Source organism: Phalacrocorax aristotelis, chromosome 4, assembly GCF_949628215.1.
Source record: "Phalacrocorax aristotelis chromosome 4, bGulAri2.1, whole genome shotgun sequence".
NCBI lineage: Eukaryota > Metazoa > Chordata > Aves > Suliformes > Phalacrocoracidae > Phalacrocorax > Phalacrocorax aristotelis.
This window is the reverse complement of record NC_134279.1, coordinates 70806834-70827956: the sequence shown is the minus strand read 5'-3', so window position 1 is coordinate 70827956 and position 21123 is coordinate 70806834. Positions and strand designations below refer to the sequence as shown.

The following is a 21123-nucleotide window of genomic DNA, read 5'->3' as shown; positions in this document are numbered from 1 at the left end:
AACTTCATACCGAAGATGAACTACATGGCTGCAGTCTTGTAGTACCGTAAGTCCTTACTTGAGCCGTGAGTACTGTAGCTTTAAAGTTAAGAAGACTTAACTGCCTCTGTTCTGCAAGGATTATGCTATACATTCTCATAGGTGTAGGGGAATAGACAGGGATCGGCGACCGGAAGATCACGGGATGTGACGGAAAGATAGACTCCTCCCCATAGGAGTGGCAGGAACAGGAAGCGCAAGAGCTATATAAGTGTGTGACGCAGCTAAATAAACGGACATTTTGTATCCATCATATTGATGTCTGTGCATCACTGTCCCCAGGGTGGGTAGAGCCCTGTGTCCCGGAGATATGCGGCCCAAGATAAGTTCTCCCGTAGAAGCGTACAGCTACACATAGGCATATACGCTACCAGAAGTAGTGCATATGATTCATATGCACTTACAGGAAGTCTTTACAGCTGTAGTTTATCTTTAAAACAACTCTTCCCAAACATCTAGGGATGCAGCTGTCAAAATCTGGTTCGTAAGCAGCAGAAATATCTTTAGCTATAATTACTACATGTTTAGGTATTCTTTTAACTCCACAACAGTAACTGTACAGGATCTTAAAATTCTACCTGTCTTATATGGCATTTTCCAAGACAGTCACCAGACAACAGAGCAACTGCTGGATCGAATCCTCTCCCTATGACCAACCACTCACTTCACATAGGATCAATAAAAAGGTACAGGATTTTTCAAACACAATCAAATATTGCATCTGCACGTTAGATGCTGTAAATAATCTTCCTTCTCCCATAAAAAGGTACTTTTAATGCTTTCCCAGAACTTATGCTTTTATATTAATTAGTTCAAGGGAAAGGCCAAGAATGCTTCAGCAAAGATCTATGCATTGTGATGAAATGGTGCAACACACACAATGATTTGGGGATAAGCTTCTTTATTAGTGAAGGTATCCCTGTTCTTCTCTGTAAATGCATCTCTTCCAGAATATCTGTTACTCAAAAGATTGGAAGGAGATCTGCATCCCCTGCCACCTTTTCTTTTTCACCCCTACCATATGAAAATGGACAACAAAATGACAATCACAACAAAAGCTCTCATGTCAGCAGCTACAAACCCCCTACCTTGCTTGAAATTTATACCAGTATTGAATGCATACACTTTAAATCAGTATAGAAAACCACTAACAGCGAGTTCCACTATTCTTGAATTCTTTCATAATGGAACCTTTTCACAGCTCAAGGCTATGGATAATTTTTCCTACCTGCTTGCTCCTGTTTAAATAAGAAAGATATGAAGCATATAACATCTGCAATAAAAATATGGCAGTTGTGATAGGGATGTTTAAATCCTCACTGAGATGTAATGAAGGTAAGTAGCCCTCCTCCAGGGGAAACCATTATCCCTTTCTCTTAAACACATAACACATATATGAAACTCTAAACATATATATGAAGTCAAATCCAAAAAGAAATTATAGCAACAATTCTTGTACTGACCTACATAAACTAAACATCAGCTTCGAGAGTAAAGTGCAAGCCACCTCTGCCTTGTCTGAAACATGTACGTTAAGAGCCCTTCAACATAACCTGTTCAGTTTTGCCTTTTTACCTTCAGTCGCAGGGGTAACTCTTCAGGAGTCTTCCCTGCCAATTCATCGTCTTCCTCTTCCTGCATAATCAGGTTAGATGGGATGATTCCCTTTGCGTACTTCTTGGTAATTTCAACAAAGTCATCCAAAGCAATGAATTTTTTAGCTAAAAGATAAGATTAAGACTTTGAGTAAATATAATCAGTACAGTGTTGTAGTGATACTAAGTTGGAATATTAATCTTCTCTCCTGGTATTAAAGAAGATCTATGCTGGTCTTCAAAAACTGAACTACCGAGAACACAGGCTTACCTTGCAACTTGTTCCAAGATCTGTGCTGAAAACAATAAGCTGCTTGTGCCAGCAATGCATGACTACTCTAGATCTTGTCAGAGCAGCAGGTAAATTTATTACACTGGTAAGCAGGAGAACAGAATGAGTGAATGTAGTTTATCTCCATGTATTCCAGGGAAAAAAAGACTACTGGATTAGGTCACACAGTTTGAAATCATAAGTTGTTATATCTTTGGTAACTTCTTGAGAGAAATCTTTAACTAGCAGCCACACTGAAAAGGAAGAATTGTATAGGAACTAATGAATTACCTGTATGTTATTAACTGAAAACCTGACTTCTGATTTGGCATTTAACCATCATTTCCCTGAGTTCAGAAGTTACAGATGTAATTATGGGAAGTGCCCAATTATTAATATCTACAAGACTAAATATAGGTTACTTACAGTGGATTAATTAGTATGCTACATGGCTATACAAAGGGCCTCCCCCGAACTATATCAACTGTGGTCTAAAAGCCAGCCAGCAACAAAATAACACTATGTTCAGATGCGCACAGAGAAAATTTCTCTCTCTGCCCTGGAAGATCCTTATCCACTGCTGTGAGTAGAAGGGAGGCAAGAGGTTACTTCTGAAAACTCTGGGGATGCTGCAAGACAGCAGATGATTTATACGCTGCTTCAAACTTTTCCCAGCCAGCTCCTTACATTAGCATGGATTAGCTAGTTTCTATGGTAGACAAGCTTGATGTCATTTGTAAAGGAGGATAATTAACAGCAGCTTTTTTCCATACACTAAAGCAAATGACATTGCTGTAGATATGAAAGACTTTTGAATGACAAAAATCTCTAACACACCTCCTACACAGTAAGTTTAGCTAGTCAGCTGAATCAAAGATACGAAAGCTGGCCTGCTTAATACTAGTTTAAGATTTTAAAGAGACAGAAAAGCAAACTGCTTCACCAAGTTTGAAATCAGAGGATTAGTGCGTTTGATCCTATTAATTTTTTAATTTTTTAAAAATGCTACATTTATAGAAGTTATATTTGAATATATCAGAATTTAATATTGAAAACACTGTAGATACGGAACAAATATTTCTGTCAAGATACCTGCTACAGGAATTGGGGCATTAAAAGAGCTCAACAGAAAAACAGCAGCTTACCATCTATCTTTTGCTTTAATCTCACAACACTGATGTTGGCTTTTTGCTTACACTTACTTCTAAATTTTTTTTTCTTCACTGCATAAACCTGTATGTCCCACAAAATACCATCTGGCATGCCTCCCAAGAAACAAGGAAGGATTTATTTTTGCTAACTATTCTTACCATTCACAGGCTGTAAGGCGACATCACTTGCACAAAGAAATCAGTGAGACTCCTTAGCTGTCTTTGGTGACATTCAGATCAAGCCTAATATCAAATGTGTCATCTAAATGTATTGTCCTATTGGGACAAAACATACAGTGGTAAGATAGTCTTTTTGGTGTGGAATCAGCAAGCAAACATGGTTAGAACCTCACAAAAATTCCATAATGGCAATTTTACAGGTCCATGGGACATCCTGAGAGGGAAGGAGTTATTAACTTATTATGTATGGATGACCTGTCAAATGTAATGACGCGTATACTCTCAGGCATGCAACAACTGTCCATTGACAATGTCAGCTCTAATCTTCTGTTAATGCTTCCATTAAGGAGACCCCAGATCACATATCTGGCTTTAAAATTATCTTCCAAGTATTGTCAGTGTATTAAAACTGAAGGAAGAATCTCCTGTTGGCCAGATAAATGGAGAAACTCAGTGGATCAGAGAAGTAAATGCTGGAGAGTAACAGCTATCTTGTTAAAAGATAAAAGCTCTCTAGAGAAGAGGTAACAGCTTAACTCCTACTTTAAGTGTTTGATGAAAACTTTTCGTTTTTAAATGTTATTAGTATTTTGTCACCTAAGTGTCTCTTAAATTGATATAAAAAGCATATGTTGTAGATTCTACTTTATTATTCATAGATTTTTTTCTTCAATTTGGTTATGACAAATTCCCCTGCCTCCCCCATCCGCCGTAGAAGAAAAATATGCACATCAATTTCTGCCTACGCTTACATGTAGGTTCATTTACTCTCCTGTTATTTTATCTGCCATTTAAGCCTTCAGAAAAAAGTTGCCAGTTCCTTTTCTGACACTCTTTGAATTACTGAAGAGTCCAGAACAAAATGACTGGCTTTACACACACGCTCTATCAGCACATGCCACTTCAGCTAAGGGGTGGAAAGAACACTACTGCGATCCGTGAAGCACCAATGCAACATAGCTCCAATGAACCCAGATACACCTGCATTACAATATGATGACTGGACCATCCTTGAAGGACTATTTCTGGCCTTCCAGAAGTGGCAAACAAGTCACAAGAACAGCTGATCTACTCCCATGGAAGCTTTGATAGGACCACCAGCTTGTCTCCAAGACAGTATTTCTCCCTGTCACCTGCTCCTTCACTTGTATACACAGGGACATGTCCCCCCTTCTCTTTTACTTCTGTGAAAGTTAACATAAAACTGAAATACTTCTTCTTAGGAACGTTATTTTTGGAAGTCACTTGTGTAATGAATACAACCCCTGAAGGTAAAGGCCAAACTGACCTAATGAAATGTAAATCTAATCTTAGAGGGAGTTTAAACCTGCAAACCACCAGATTTATCTCACTAATCCCCACATGATGCTTTTGTTACACATATTGTCAACTACAGATGTATTAATAAGTAATATACTTCGTGACATTTAAAAGCGCTCTTCAATAACAGATCTAGATTGCACATGAACTATTTCATATGACCTACTGCATTTCAAAAAAATGAGATTTTCCCAACAATGATTAAATCAACCCTTATGTTAGATGATGTTCTTGAAAAACTACACATGCTGCATTGTTTATAATGCATTTTCTTAATGTAACAATTTGACTTTCCTGCAGCACAGCAGCATTTCTCAGGTATGCAGGTCTAAGGGAAACTATTTCCAGTCCAACCCCCCACCCCCACCATACCTTACAAAAGTCACAAAACTCACAGTTTTGGGTCTACAAGTCTGACCCTGTCTATGTTGAGTGGTTTAATTCTCCCCACTATATGAACTAAACTGCCTCTAAGTTACGAAAGGAGTATCTTTGTGCATCTTTTCTATATCAGTCTTGAACAAATATGAAAAGACAAACAATTATACGGGAATGGTAAACATGCAAAGCAAATAGAATGAGGGATCTGTCAGCATGAAATGGTTGTATAATTAATTCCCTTATTGGAATCAAAAAGCTTACTACAGTTTAGAACTAAAAAAAAATTATTGGAAGTGCAAAAATTTTTTTGCTGAAAGATGTTGGTTTAAGTATCTGTAAGTGCTGAAAGGGCAAGAATATAACAAATGACATGCAAACCCCTCTTAATATGCTAATCACTGACAAGTTAACCGTAATGGTGAGGTCTTCTGTCAGTTCACATGCAGATCGGTTATTTACCTTGCACATTTAATAAATTGACATTATCAGTTTATAGCAATGCAAACTGCTATAGATTCTTACTCTGGCAACACAAAATTGCTTAGCAAAACCAAATAGAAACCAAAACCACAGGCAAAGATTGAAAACAGTAGCATGCACTCACATTCGCTGCTCACTAATCGCTCCAGCATTCTCCTCTGCTTCTGTACCGTCTTTGGGACCGGGCCAGGTTGCTTCTCACCATCTGGTTCAATAACAGAAGTGTATGGGAAGTCAAAGCAGTCAATTAAAGCAATCAAACAATAACTGGAATGTTCCTTAAGCTGCAATATCTGGAGAATGGTATTTCTTCAAAGTCAGGAAAAGACAAATATACAAATCAACAGCTAAGAAATGGCTAAATAGCTTTCTATATTCCTATTACTATATTAGAAAAGGGAACAGCAGTGACATAGCTAACACATACTGCTGTAATGGTTGAGTGAGCCACGCATCTTGAAGACGAGGCTTGTAAGTTGAAATATCTAGTAAGATACATCCTCAGGATGACTCTTAAAAAGTCAAACACAGTAAACCCATGAAAGATTTCTTTTCTAAGGACAGAAAGTGTCAAATGAAGATATTTTTAATATTTGGTCGCTTGTATGAGTGCTTATCTGAATCTCAACCTACAGTAAGAGTTGGCAGGCCTTTATGAACTAACTTCATTGGTCCAGAGAACATAGTTATTAAGACAGAGTTAGAGTTGTTAACACTGTTACTTTTTCTTAAGTAGATGACACATTTACTTTTATCTCATGCCTGATTGTTTACAAGGCCCTTTAAGTTTCTAGCTGTATCCTGCCTGTAAGTATATATTTTATCAATACCGTACATCAGTTCATAAACAAACCTTCATTGTCAACTTGCCCAACATTTTCCAGTAGTTCAGAAACTGCTAACTGCTTCTTCTTTTTGGGGTTTAATTTCCAATACATGACTAAGGCAGCTTTCCTCACAGCTCTCTCCAAATCAGTCTCAGATGATAATTTTTTCACTTCTTGCTCATTCTCAGAAGTGATGCCTCAAGAAAATAAAAATACATTGGATACTATTATTCCACACCCATGCAGAAATGACATTTGCCTAAAATATACTTTTCTCAGGTTAGTCTGAAAATTCTCAAGTTTCATTCACACCTTGACCACCTAAGTAAATTACTCAACTCCCTCCTGTGCCCATTGCTTATCAAAATCTAACCACATTGCTTAAGTGTAAACTGTACTTCAAAGACTGTACAAGACAAACATTATCCTATGTCTTGCTTCAACTTTTGAAGTACAGCAGTTTAGACAAAAGGTGGTGCAGATATGCATGTGATGTAGAAAGGCAGCAAGAATTTAATGAAAGATTTTTTTTCCTCCTTTAAATAAGAGTTCAGATAGTTGGCGGATGAGAGGAGACCATTCCAAGCGTGGGAAGTAGTATGATGGAAGATGTGAATCTTGAAGTGGGAGAAGACAGCAAAAAAGACTATTTAGGAAAGAAGTTGAAGGACAAAAGAATGAAACAATGGCAGATATGTAGGTCATGGTTATACATGACCTTCACGGTCAAAGAAAAGAAGCTTCAATGAAAAGTGGGGAGGAGAACAACTAGCATGAATTCCATGAAGGAATTCAAGCAAATAATTAATATAAATGCTTTTATGAGAGTGTCAGTACTTAATGGTTTTTAAATTACTAATTTGTACATGTTGTCAGCAACAACTCACATAATTTTGCCATGAACGTTCCTATTGTATTTTAACCCATCTTTTCAGTGTTACAATGGATATAGTATTATTTCAGATAAAGTAGGAAGCACAAGCAAAAAGTCTGAGAACACATACCTCTTCTGTCTGCCAGGCACCTACGCAACAGTTTGACAGCTTCTCTTCGGCCTTGCTTAGCAGCAAGGATGAACCAGTCAACGGCACTACAATTGTTAAGTTCTTCATCCTCTTCTTCTGCTAATCTTAAGAAGTGTTTCCCCACCTAAAATAAGTGGGGAACAGAATTCCTTCAGTTACTGAAATATACTCTACTCTCTCCCTCTCTCCCCGTCTTTCCTCCCACCCCCTGAAACTCAGGATAAATTCTCTCTCAACAAAAGGTCAAAACATTTGCTCCTAGCACTAAGGAACATAGCTGTAAGTCAATCTTCTGCAGAGAAAGATCGGTTTCCAGAACTGGAAGCAAGAAGGAATTGCTACATTTGGCCAGGTCAATGAATTCATTACCATTGGCTTTTAAGCATCTGGCAGTATCAGGCAAAGCACCTGATGTTAAAAGTTTTCTTGAATTCTTTTCCTCCTATAACAATGGCTGGACAACACTGCTAGCCTCATTTTAGAAACACAAAAATTAAGTGTAATAACCTCGTGCCCCGTGACATTCAGAAATTCACATGAAGTTAAGTTATTGACAAAGGGCCTTGACATGGAAGGCAGTGAAACCCCCAACTCATAGCAGTTTAGCCACTAAAGGTCAAAGCAACCTCATGATTAATTAGTGAATGGAAGAAAACTAATACTGCTTAGGCATCAAGCAATTTCAGTGATATAGCCTGTAAAAATCCTGCTATATGGAGCCGTTGCCTGTATTATTGTTTTATAGATAAGAAAAAAAACCCCTTTTTTTCTTCCTTCTAAAAAATTGACATATAAGGTAATATACTACTAAATATATTTATGCAATACTATGAAACACTTCTGCTTATCATACCACAAGGCAACAAAATGTTAAATGGCAGAAAGTAGCCAAAACTACCGGACATATTATCTGCGTGCCTGGAGAAACTGGGGAATGCTTTTGTTTTGTTCACTGCGCTCCCTCTCTCCCCACTGTTATTTCAGTTATGTTCTAGGGTAATTAATGCAATACCATAAGAGTATAGCTCTGTAAGTCATCAGTATTATCTGCTAAAAAAAACCTGTTTTCCAGTTTCTCTGGAAGTTTGCTTTCGGTATTACCACTAAAGGTGACTAAAGAAACACCTTTGAAAGACACATTATTCCCATGTAGATTAAACACACTGATATGATCAAAAAGATCTTTTCCTCCCAGTAAAGGTTAGGTCTCTAGTCTTGCAACTGGTTTCATATACCTAAGTGGGTGCTCCAACAACTTCTACATAGACAATTACTGGGTAGACATCATAGTGATTAAACCCATAGTACCTAGGCCGTGAAGCTATCCAAAACCATACAGAAACAAGAAAAAAAAAATGGATTTAGTAAAGTCAGAACTAAACAATAATTATAATCTCATGCTGGAGTTCAACAATCAGTGCACAGATACAGTGGCAGACCAAGAAAAGAGACAGAAAAAAAAAGTTTCAGCAATTACCTGGTAATTTATCACCCAACTGCAGATGTACCTTCAGCTATTTATTTCAGAAAGGAATTGCTTGAACAAGTTCCATGTTAAATAACATCCTCTGACAAGAACAGCTGTTTCCTGAGCATGTTTGTGTTTATAGCCATTGAGATTTTGAGCAAAGCTTCAAGAGTAGTAGATGCAGCTCTTAAGTTTATAAGGATCTTTTGGACATTGAAATTTATACTGGAACATAAACCAGTGGATTGTGGAATTGGTCATCCTGTACAAGGCTACTGCACAAGCAAAACAGCAGCATAGCACCTGTTTTCTGGCTTGTCTATGGGTTTTTGTTTTGTATTGTTTGTGGTTGGTTTGTTTTGTTGTTTGGGTGTGGTGTGGTTTTTTTTTTTTGGGGGGGGGGGGTGTTTTAGGGAGGGGTTAGTGGTATTTTGGGGGGGGATTTTTTTTTATGTTCAGCATGAAGATTTAATTATCTACCCCCTCCAAAAAAATTCACAGAACCCACCCCCAAAATCTGAGCAATGAGAAAATATTTTCCCTTTATTTTGACTATAAAATTACAAACTTTTTTGTGTATGTTGAAAGTGTTGGTAGCAAAAAAAACCAAAAGCCACATCCAAGGTCAATAACAAACATCAAGGCTTTCCATGAAATACTACTGGAAGGTCTACCAGCTCCCTCCAAACAAGCCTAGTGCAATAACCACCTTTCACTGTCAGATCAAAGCTCCTGCATGGAACCACCTGAAGATGGCTGCAAAGCTCTGGCCCGCAGCAGTCAAAGGAGGAAGAACTGATGGGAAAAGGTGTTAACCTCATATTTGTCATTTAAACAGTCAGGGATTCTCTCTTTCCCATGCTTTCCTTTCACATTCTTTCTTTCCCATTCTCTTTCACACCTAAAACTGTGAAATGAAGTCACAGTTGGTAATTGCTTAACACAGATGTTCATCCTGTACTTCTCCAGAGCTTGTTTTCACCTGTGAGCTTTGCTAACCAAAGTGGTTATCTCAAGCAGTCCCCTTGCAGAGAGCCTCCTGTTAAAGACACAGATCTGCCTTTTCTCCATTACCAAATTCCAGCTGTGGGTGTCTCATTTACATAATTGTTGTACAGTTATTTCTCAATAAAGAGACTACATAAAGCTACAGTAACACAGGCTGACAGCCACTCAGAGTGCATTTATTTCCATAGTCATTGCAGGATTATTTTTGAATAAACTCGTAGTAATAACTACAAGCCAGTGAACTGAGTGATTTCTTGTGTTTGATTTTGTAATTATTAGCACACAGCACAACTGTGCAATTTCAGCTTCTCACTGGTACTCCTACAAAGGTAGGAAATAAAAATAGATTTTTCTAACTGATTCTAAAGGGACATACTCAACAATAGAGAAGAAATATACTTTTTTTTTAGTGTTTTAAAAACTAAAAGTTAATTTCATCTCCAAAAGTCACAAGAAATTTGATTGCATAAAAAAGAAATTACTGCTGTATTTGAGGATCCTTTTCAGGCAGTCAATTCATCCTGAGTGCATACTGAAGCAAAATTGTATGCTGGATTCCTTTATGACAAGAATCCTCTTATCATGTGGGAATATAAAGTGTACACAGTTAAAGACTGAATGAAGGGAGTAAGAGCAAAATGAATTGAGAGGGATAAAAAAAAATTACTTATATACATACATATGCACACATCATAGGCTTAGATTACATAAGGTATTTCTTACTCAACCGGAAGGTATATCCAGAAAGAATGTTTGAGGTTTGCTTTCTTTTTTCTGTGGAGGAATAGAGCCAAAAGGTGGATGTTGCAGCAGCAATTCCTCAAGGCTAAAGCTTCATCCTCCACAAAGCCACCGGCTGTTTCGAAGGTGAGGAATTAGTTACTGTCTCAGGTTACAACTCCAAGGACAGCCTGCCCCTCAAACAAGCTGGAATGGAGTGGGGAGTGCGACTGGCGAAAGCAGTTCTGTACCTTCTCCGTGCTCTCAGCCTATCCTCCCCATTTTCATATGCATCCTAAAGGCTTACTCAAGAGTTGGACCTGGGGCCAGTAACACTCCAAAGTAAGCAGCATTTCTCAAGGTGGAGAAACCATCTGGCATCACCTTTCTTTGAACAGTTTAAGATCAAACAGATACAGTTCAACTAAAGAAGAGATAATATTTCTACAGCAGGCAGTGCTATTTTTGGAATTAAGAGCAAAGATGACCGGACAAAGGGCACATAAAATTACCTCTGTTTGTGCTTTTGGTTCTCCAGATTTGGCCCTCTCAAGCAGTTCCTCAAATAGCACTTCAGGTTCTTCCTTCACACCCTCTATAAAACAATTTGATAAAGAAAATTGTTTAAAGCAGTATTTTATAAATCATTGCTATATGCAGTTAAAGAATTAAAGGATTACATCTAAACAATCCAACACGAGTGCTTTGCAAGAACAGAAGTTAACTCATTTCAGTATTTACACCCCATCTCAGTGTTGTAGGGTTGTACTTCAGCATATTTACCATAACTTCTTATTTGGTACCTGCCACAGGATTACACATAGAGTTTACAGTTTCTCTTTTACTTCTAAATTATTAATTTCTCAGTAGAAGAATATTCATTACAATAAATATGAGTACATGTGGAATATGCGGTATGGATCAGCTTTTGTACTATTACTATTCTTATTCTTGATAGCACTTCAGTCTTTCACCTGGCAGCCTCTTTATTCAATCGCGAAGCCTTTTCAAGAGTTTTGAAAAATGAACCAGCCTTTAAAACATGTCCAATATATTTGAAAGCTCAGCTCCTCAGTCTCTGGAGCACACAGAAACTAACAATGATTGCACCTTATAAACTTCATTATCTTGCATCCAGCTCCATGCTGGCACCTATTTTTTTCTCCTTTCCTATCTACTGTACACATACAGACTTAAAACAGTTTTTTTCCTCTAAAGCATCATATTGCTCCAGCAGTGAGTCAAAGAAAAAACCCGCAGAGTTTTATCTGACATCCAATGTTTGTCAATAACATCATGCTGCGTGCCACTTGATGAATGAAGAATAAGTTTAATGGAAAAGTTGACAAAGGCCAGAAGTGCTACCAATATCCTTAAGAAAATGGAATTTTTTGAACTGTCCGCTAAAGACATAACAGCGAACTCTGTGAGCCTGGCAAAAGAGAATTTGAGGGCCAGAGACTGAAACTGAGATATAGAGACGCACTTTTTTAATGACTATATCCTTGAGGACACTGATCAAAGCAAACATCCCGTCTTAGAAGCCGATGAGAACAGGGTGATAAAGTATATAGTTGTTCTTCTTGACTATTTGGGATGTAGATAAGAACTAAAACAAAGTGCCCAGTAGGGGAAATACCCTCATTATAATAGCAAAAATCAGGCCCATAGGCCAGGAACCACCCGCCCTCTAGTGAGTCCCTTAATCTATGAGCATGTGTGGTAAATTAAAAGTGAGCTGTACTGTTACATCCAAGCAAGAAAGAAATTAACCAATTAGCTGAGGCATGTGAATATTAGTTGATTGACATATTTAACTGTATAAATGCCTTTATAGTTTCTTGGTGGGGGGTGCTAGCTTTGTGGGTTATCACCCAGCACTAATCCCTGCACAAAAATTAATTGAATAATACACCTTCGCTCTGTGTGTAGTTTGGCATTTTGCACACCAGGCAAGCAAACACACTATTCAGGAAAACACTACCATTTATGAGAATATTTCTCATAAATTAGTTTGGAAGACTTTTAAAGAGAAAAAACAATATTACTTGTATGCTTTAAGTTGGGTAAGTGTAAGAAAGGACAACAGATCCACTGATTCAGAATAACAGTTTTATCAGCTCACCAAAGCTTGACCCATATGTACCACATTGCCCTGCAAGGTCACTGAACACACTGTAGCTACATACTGAGGGCACAGACAGCATGAGAAAGTACAGTTAGGAAGCACAGTTTCCAAAGCGTAGAAAACTGACTGAGAGAAGCTTTCTGGCACCTGCTCAAAGTTACAGATTTCAGCCTCTACCTAATTTGGGCAGCAATAATGCGAGGGAAGCTGGTAAGCAGCCCTGCTAGCTGAGATGCCATTTAGTATCAGTTCTTTTTCAAAAGGTGGGAGGGAGGAAGGAAGAAATAAACCCAATTCCAAACAATCTCCCAAAGAACACAGCTACTTACATTCTTTAAGATCCCTGGTACTGGGACTATTTCCAAACAAGAACAGGCCACAAGCCAGTGCTTTCATTAAAATGGATGTATTTTAACAAGAGCAAACCATGAAGTAAGTTTTCTCCTTCACCACGCCACAGTTTTGTCTGCCAAGCTCCACTTGGAAAAATACTAATGCCAGATTATAACATGTTGTCTGGCTAAACAAGGCACATAATGAAAAATAATTTTCATTTGGTACTTGGTCTTTTCAGAAAGCTGTAAAAATATTATTGTAAAATAGGCAAACACCATCCCAGCAAAATTAACCACTTAATCTCCTTGTTCTGCTATATAGCCAACAGGATTGAAATTTAAACAAGTCAGAAGCCTTGTTTAAAAGCCATCGGTTTTCCAAATGGCACCACTCACACCAGCAGACATCCCTCAGGGGCTTTCTGCTTACAGTAAACATGAAGTTGAAGGAAAGAGCATATTGTTTGAAAGAAATGTAATATTCATCCATCTACCCCACCCAAATGAACAACATCAAGCAAGGCAGTACTTTTCTGTTTCTTCCTGTGCTTACACATTCATTAACTACTTTTCCATCAAAATTTCAGCAGCAGTAGTCTTGGCTATGTGTTGAAATGTTTGTTCTAACAGAGCTGAATGCCAGGGGAAAGAAACACTTTCTGCTGTTATTTTCAACCTACTGCCCAATCCCTCCCACCCAGTTATCACTTCTATGTATTCTATGGGTTAGTTCTGTAGATGTAGGGCAAGGGTGGAACAGCAGGTTGTGGAGTGTTTTGGAGATGAAATTTAGAATAGCTTAGTACCACAGTGTTCTCATAACTAGAAATATTTTTCCTTTGCTAAAAGGGTAAGCAAGAGGATAAGTAAAAAGATAAAGCATGAACAACTCAAGTTTCATGGCTGCAATATCAATTTACTTTCTCATAAAGTAATTAAGTCAGTCTCTGAAGGTAAAAGGTCCAAAACACAGTCCAACACATGCTTGCAATTCAGCTCAACACCAGAACAAATACTATACAAGAATAAATGTACCCACCATGAAAATACCATAAAAAGTGGTGATCTGTAACTTATCACCTTTGTTCTTATGCATGTTTTTAGTCAAAAAATGTCTTAATGTGTATTCCTCCCACATAAGAGTACTGCAGTGGAAATGCTGTCAGTAGGAGCTTTTATTTTCCAGCTTTGCTAAAAACTCATGTCTTTTTGATGTCAAATTTTACTCTGTCTTGAATACAAAAATTTCCAGAAGAGAGGAACATTCATCTTACAAGATTTCATGTATCTTTTATGACAATTAAAATAGACTTCACTAGCTGTTGTGTGTCAGGTGCATTTATAAGCACCAATAAAGTCTATCAGTTATTCAAGGTTCACAAGCACTGCAGTCATTCAAATGAAAGCAGGCAAGTGAAAGCACACAAGTTTTAGGTAGCATGTGGCATTCATATAAGAAATAAATTAAGACAGGACAAGGACATGAAAGCATTGTTAGTATTTAATATTTAGCTGTAGCTCCTACTTGCCACCAAGACCCTGTGTAAACCTTAGTTCGTGACCAGGCTGTGGTTCAGTTCCCAATTTATTTAATCCTACCTTCACAGAGACAGGTCACTCAACACAAATTATTCGGTGGATGTTGAAACAATGACATTATTAATAAAATTCTAATGTTTTATTTTTGTTATTCTGTGTGATTAAGTCTTAAGCTTAAGATATGAAATGATACGGTATCCTTTAATTTTCTCAGTTCCACTCAAAAAAAGCGGGAAAAAAAAAATCTGTGATCTGCAAAGGATGAAGCAGATGTAGTTCTGGGTCTGCTGTGTCTATTTCCTCATACTACAGAAAGCATTTAAACCTCTGAAGGGCTACAGAAATACCCACTTTTGAAATTCAGGCTTTTCATTTAACAGGTTAAAGCTGTCACTTAAAACCTATTTTAAAGCACTTATTAAAAAAGACTCAGTACTGATAAAGACCTGTATGTGTTTCACAGTCATATACAGCATTTAGAAGAGTAAGCTAAAATGTATTATTAGCTGATAGACTTCGAAAGGTGCTATCAAAACAGTATTAGAGTAATTTCTGTTTACTAGTAAAAAGTATGGTTTACAACTCCAAAAGAAATACTCAGAATATAGAAGTCTAAACACAGCTGTTGATATAGGTAGGTTGTAAACAGGCTGATGAAAACTGAAGGCTACTATTTACTTTCTGAAACTTACATGTTACTTGGTATATTGACTACATAAATAAGATTCCAGCTTTGCTGCTATGTGCTTAAATGGAAATATAGCGCTCATTTCAGCACAGGCAGGCATTTTTACTGTTTCTGGGAGGTTCTGACCAGAAATAGGAAATGTTGCAAAGGCAAACTTTTCAGTTTTTTTAAATACTATGGAATATTATATTAGGATGCAATTATTGTCCCTAACCTCTGCAATTCAGCAATTAAATTGACAAAAAGGCAGTTAATCCAAAGCAGGGGATTAGTCCAAGTGGGACTGCAAAATATCAGTGCTTAAAATTTTTAAGTCACAAATGGAAGATGGCATCATTGACTAAATAACATGTATAAGCCTCACCTTTGGACTACGTCAAGGATTAAATCCCAAACTCTTCAACATTCATACAAGGTTTTGAGTAATGGACTTACATGATTTAGATAAGAAATATTTTCAATGCAAAAGATTTTATCGACAAACAGAGTATGCTGTGATTGTCATAAGATCTCCTTCCCAGTGTTCTAGCACATATCAATGATGGATGCAAGAGATTCCCAACCTTTCTAATACTCTTAACATATATAACTGAATCACAGTTAGGCTGATTTGTTGTGAAGTGCCCGAGGACATATTTTGCAAAATGTTTTATGCACACTTTAGACAAACATTGTTTAAAAAAACCAAAAGGGGGGGCATTTTAAATTACACTGTGTATGACACTTCCATTCATGAATTCTAAAATATTTGAAGGCACATAAATAATAATCTTTTCACATAAGGGAAGATTTTTAGTTGGATGCACACACACAGAGTGGATCATACACACACCCCCATCACATCAAACAACCTCCATCTTCTAAGTGCTCTTCTAACTGCTAGGAATCACGGCCTTCCTTAAAAAGAAAAAAATCTATTAAAGTTAATTCATGCAGAAAGAATCAATAGCGTGCATGTTGAACAATAAAAGTGTTTGTTGATTTGCTTTCCTACCAACACAAACACGTTAAAGCTCTCAGCAGAGTGGATTTACCCAAAATGAGAGAGTTTTAGCACCCTGCCACCTATTATGACCCCTTGGCCAGGTGCACACAACTCTCTCTTCTTAGGTCATAGCTACAGCACCTGAATTCCAGGTAAAACAAGAGGAGAAAGACCATGAACAAGGATACCAAAACAAAACAAAAAAGGTATTTTAAAGGATCACAATCTCTTATGCCTTTTGATCTTGAGATCTTATTTGTTCACACAGTTACTGGGGCCCAGCCCTAAGACAGTTATGTTATCATGCACGATAAATCACTGTTTACGCAAACAAAAGCCAGGCACTTATAAGTGCTTTGAACAGCGGAAACCTAATGAGAACAGGATAAAATGAAAACTGAAAGCAGTGTCTCAGGCAGGAAGCAATAATGAAGACAAAAGTACTCATTTAAAATATATAAGTTTGAGAGAAATTACAGGTTTTACAAGTGAATATTAAAGCTACATAGAAACTCTACCAAACAAAAGATTAATGCATTAAGCAACACCCACACTAAGTGTACGAAGGAAACCTGTATGGCATACACACTTTGTATGATCACAACTACAAGCATTCATTTGGGCTCAGTAAAGGAAGTGACAGGGATGTGCAGGAAGAGGAGGAAAAACCCCATGTGTTGGAGAATAAAGGATCTGAGCTAACAAGATACGAAATAAGATTTCTGGACTGGCCTTCCCACTTTATTTGTAGAGCAAGTGTTCCTGAAGTGACTCAAAACAGTCAGGAAGAGTTCAGTGTACGCACAATACATCTGGTATGTCCAGTCCTAGCCAGTGGGAACATTTCCGAGCTCACCTAATACACACCTAGAAAAGTCCATAAACATTTTTACCATTTCATGAGAAGATCTGACAGTTGCCACAGATAAAAATTGTATCAAGGTGACCCTGCAAAGTGGGCCAAGCAACGATAAGCAATCTCAAAAATGATCTTGCAAATTTTAGCGTTTTTTTTTAAGTACAGAATTTTAAATGCAGTCTCCCTGATCTTTTGTTTGAATATACACAACTAAGACACACTGAGAAAAATAAGACCAGCAACAAGGTTGGAAAACAGCAAGAATGACCTCAGCAACCTCCCAGAAAGTATCTCATTCAAGTATGATATCAAAATAAGGTTTTTAATACATCTAATAAATAACTTCATGAGGTAACTAATCAGCAAAACCAAAAGACAATACAATTTTTACTTCTAATTGAGCAGTGCACAGAACCTAGTTTAAGAGGTTAGTGAGCCACTCTGTAACAGTACGTTAGATTTAGTACCCAGATAGGAGTATCGGAAGCAGAAAAACTTGCTAGAGTCGTATTTAAAAGCAAAGCCAGATTTGAAAAAAGAAAATGAGAAAGAAAGTTCTTAAAAATATGAATGCATCCTTATAAAGCCAAGGTCATGCCAAACCAGAGAAAAATAGAAAACCCAAAGATTTTAAAACATACCATGACAGATCAAGAGAAAATATCTGCAGAACAACTCAGTGCAAAATCTGTTATTACATTTTATCCCGTTTTCAAGCACACAAGGAGCAGCAAGTTTAGCAGATTATAGGGCCTACAAACAGTTCAAGGGCAACAAAGTATCTGAAAAACAGAAGGCTGCAATAAAATAGCTCTACTAAAACATGGGGTTTATCCCCCACCTGGGAATAGCATTGAGAAGCTCCCATGCAGCAGTCTCAAAGCTCTTCTTTTAATACAAAGGTATGGTTTTAACTGTGTTTAAAACTGTAATATCTCTTAGTAGTTTATCCAAGTGTTCTATTGAACTATATACTGCAGCATGTGGCCTCTCACTCAGAACTCAGGAATGGAAGTCTCCTCGTACAATAGCTGAGAGATCCAAGATAACAGACCATTAAATCTGATATCCACAGAAGCCAAACACATAGAAGAAAAAAAAAAAAGTCTATGGAGGGGGCAAAAAAAGATATACTAGGTAAAAATCAGCAGATCTTGCGTAAAAAGCCTTTACGTAAGACGTCCCTGAAGGAATCAAAGGGATGGAGGACAGGCAGATCTAGCGCGTATTTCTGTCTCCAAAGGCCCTACTCAAGGCTTCCCACAGAGGTCCTCTAAACAAGTTAGAACGTAAGCTGTTAAACGGGCAAGAGATTATGAAATAAAAACAAAATAATAGAAAAACACAGCTCACTTCCTTCCAGGGGAAAGATTATCAGTTTAGACATGCAGGGATATACAATAAGGCCTATATTATTCAATGCGTTTATGTGTGAATAAAAAAAAAGAGGGGGAGGGCTAACATGAAGGTGACAGAGCCTATTGATGATTCTGTGTTATTTATGCCAAAACAAACCTCAGAAGCGATTACTGGGGAAAAAAAACCACCCAAACCAAAAAAAAAAATCAATCTACCCAAACAAAACGTGCAGGATTTTGTGACTAAGTGGTAAAAGGCCAGATGAAATGCAGTAAATGCAAATCAAGAGGACACCTTATCATTGCACACACAGTGATAAGCTCTGAAGCATTACCGCTCATAATATAACCTTGGAGCTGTAACACACTGTTTTATGGAAAAAACAACTCAGTGCTAGTAAAACAGTATTATCAGAGTTTTTTAACCTGGGGAGGAAACTGAGGAGAATGATGATAGGCATATGAAGAATTTGCAAAATGGAGAAGGTAAACAGAGAGACTATTTGTTATCTTACCAAATCCAAAAACTGAAGGGCATCAACAGGTTAAAGGTATTTGGCCAATGCCAAATATGAGCTTAAAAAGCAACTGGACAAACCAAGGTTAGAAGGAAAAAACCCAGAAACCACTACCAAATACAAAGATCTCACCACTGAGCGAGGAAGTCTCTAGGCTGCAAGGTCCTAAAGAACATTATGAGAAAGAAACAACTGCCATTGAACACCTTGAACATCTCAGTAAAACATGAATAAAATCAAATAAGGACAGCACTAACATTACATTTAGAAAAAGCTCCCTGATTCTAACTGGCATGCTGTAAATAGCAGCATAAAGGAATTTCATGAAAAAGATTACAAGAGTCTTGAACCTGAAAAAGTCTGTCAGCATTCAGGTTCTCCAATATTAATACTGAGCATTGATAGCAACTTCTGTGATCCTTCACTCAGAGTTCACAAACTGTAACACTCCAGCATTAGTTCAGGTAGGCGAGGAGAAAAAGCTGGATGGCATCCAGAGGAAGAAAAACTGCACTTCATGTTTTCATTAGCTTTATCCAGTAAGCTCTCTACTTAATATAAGTGGCTTTTGGACTTACAAGAAGTCATGGGATGTCAAGCATTTCCCTCAGCTCCATGTTATTAACTGACAAGAGTAATTTACATGTTTGATGAAGAGTAGCACAGAACAAGCTTTCATCCACAAGTCCTTCCATCAACTAAATCACTGGGGTGGCAGCAGGGAGGGAAGAATGTCGTCTTTTGACATTAGATCTTCTCCCACACGTGAACACGTTCTCCATATACCATGAAGTGTACTGATATCTGAACCGATCTTTGTCACATTGCATGGCACCTGAAGCTTCAGGCATACATCACTTCACTGCTTTAGCAAGAAGGCCTTACTGTAACTGAATTTGAAAGGAAGTAGCATCTGAATTACAAAGTAAGTTACTTGTTTTTACTTTGAGGGGATACTAGTATGAATAACCTGTGTTCACTGATCAACTCCACCCTTCCATTGTGCCCCACACAAGGTGTGTAGGTGGAGACAGACATGACACAGAAGAGACAGATATAGGATTAGTTACTGTATTTGAAAAAGCCTCTTCCATTACGTTCATTATGATGAACTTGAAGCTTGATTTTATCTTTTATTTCTAGGGATTTCCACAAAAACATGCCTCTGAAGCGCAACATGTAAAGCTTTTCCCATACTTAATATTAAGATAATAAAAGTGCCTAAGTAGTACTTGGAGATAGAGTGAAACTGTTCTAACATTATTAAGTTCAGAGTTATAACTGCACTCTGTGCCACAAGTTTCATCAAGGAAACAAGAGTTTAATATAAACTGTAGCTATCTGACCCAGCACTGGATTAGCTTGAAAAAGAGCAGCTAGTGACAGCTGAAAAACATGCTATAAATTCTGACCCAAAGGAAATTAGGGTGGTACACAGAAAGGATGTGGATCACCTTAATTACCACCATAAACATACACAAAGAAAGTCAGCTTGGTGGAAGCCAGTCATTAACATTCATTTTTCATCCTCAGTTTGCATTTCAGGGCCCCAAAATGTATTCTCTGTCCCCTGGATTTCAATGCCTTCTGCAGAAAAAAGCTAAAATTAACTAAAAGAGAAAAAGCATAATTTGTCTTCTTAAAAAACAACCATACAGCAACTGCTAAAGACAACCCACCTACAAAAACTGTGTATTTGCAGACTGAAGCATTGTCATCTTTTGGCTCTGGCCAACTCAGTGGGGTTTCAAACCACTATTTTAAGGGAATTGTCTCCTACTCCTCAGCTTTCATCAGTCTTGTTCTCTCTTCCTCCAATATTTACCTTTGCTAGGGTTACAGTCAGAAAGAGAAGCTGTTACAGCTTATGAAGTCAATAGAGGTCTTGCTACAAAGAGTTCAAAACTATGATAGGACTGTATGGTCATCACCTGGTCTTTTGGGGCTACTAAAAAAAAAAAGAAACAAAGCATGAGTGAAGCATCAGAAATAGCCTGTCACCAAAGTGAAGCAGATCATTTATATTAGAAGACAGAATCAATTTGCTCTAAGAAGTTCACGAATTAAATTGTATTCTATAGCTAGTGTATTTTCTTGCAGATTCTCTGCAATAGCTCATTTGCTAATATAAAGAAAATTTTACAATGTTGAAATATGAAGGTTCTATAACATTAGGTAGGAAGCAAGCAATGAATACATATGAAAGAATGCATACACTTACAAAGTAAATAATGCAGGCCTATTTGTT

At 37.5% G+C, this 21123-nt stretch overlaps 1 protein-coding gene across 2 annotated transcripts in view; it reads right to left on the bottom strand.

Annotated features, from left to right (window-relative positions):
* The window catches only part of WFS1 (wolframin ER transmembrane glycoprotein), a 34322-nt gene that overhangs the window by 2200 nt on the left and 10999 nt on the right, over window positions 1-21123 (bottom strand). For both annotated transcript variants that reach the window (XM_075091904.1, XM_075091903.1), the window contains exons 3-7: window positions 10978-11060; window positions 7249-7393; window positions 6271-6441; window positions 5542-5622; window positions 1615-1760 (exon numbers count right to left, since the gene is read on the bottom strand). In XM_075091904.1, the coding sequence (XP_074948005.1) occupies window positions 1615-1760; window positions 5542-5622; window positions 6271-6441; window positions 7249-7393; window positions 10978-11060 (626 nt within the window). The remainder of the gene's footprint in view (window positions 1-1614; window positions 1761-5541; window positions 5623-6270; window positions 6442-7248; window positions 7394-10977; window positions 11061-21123) is intronic.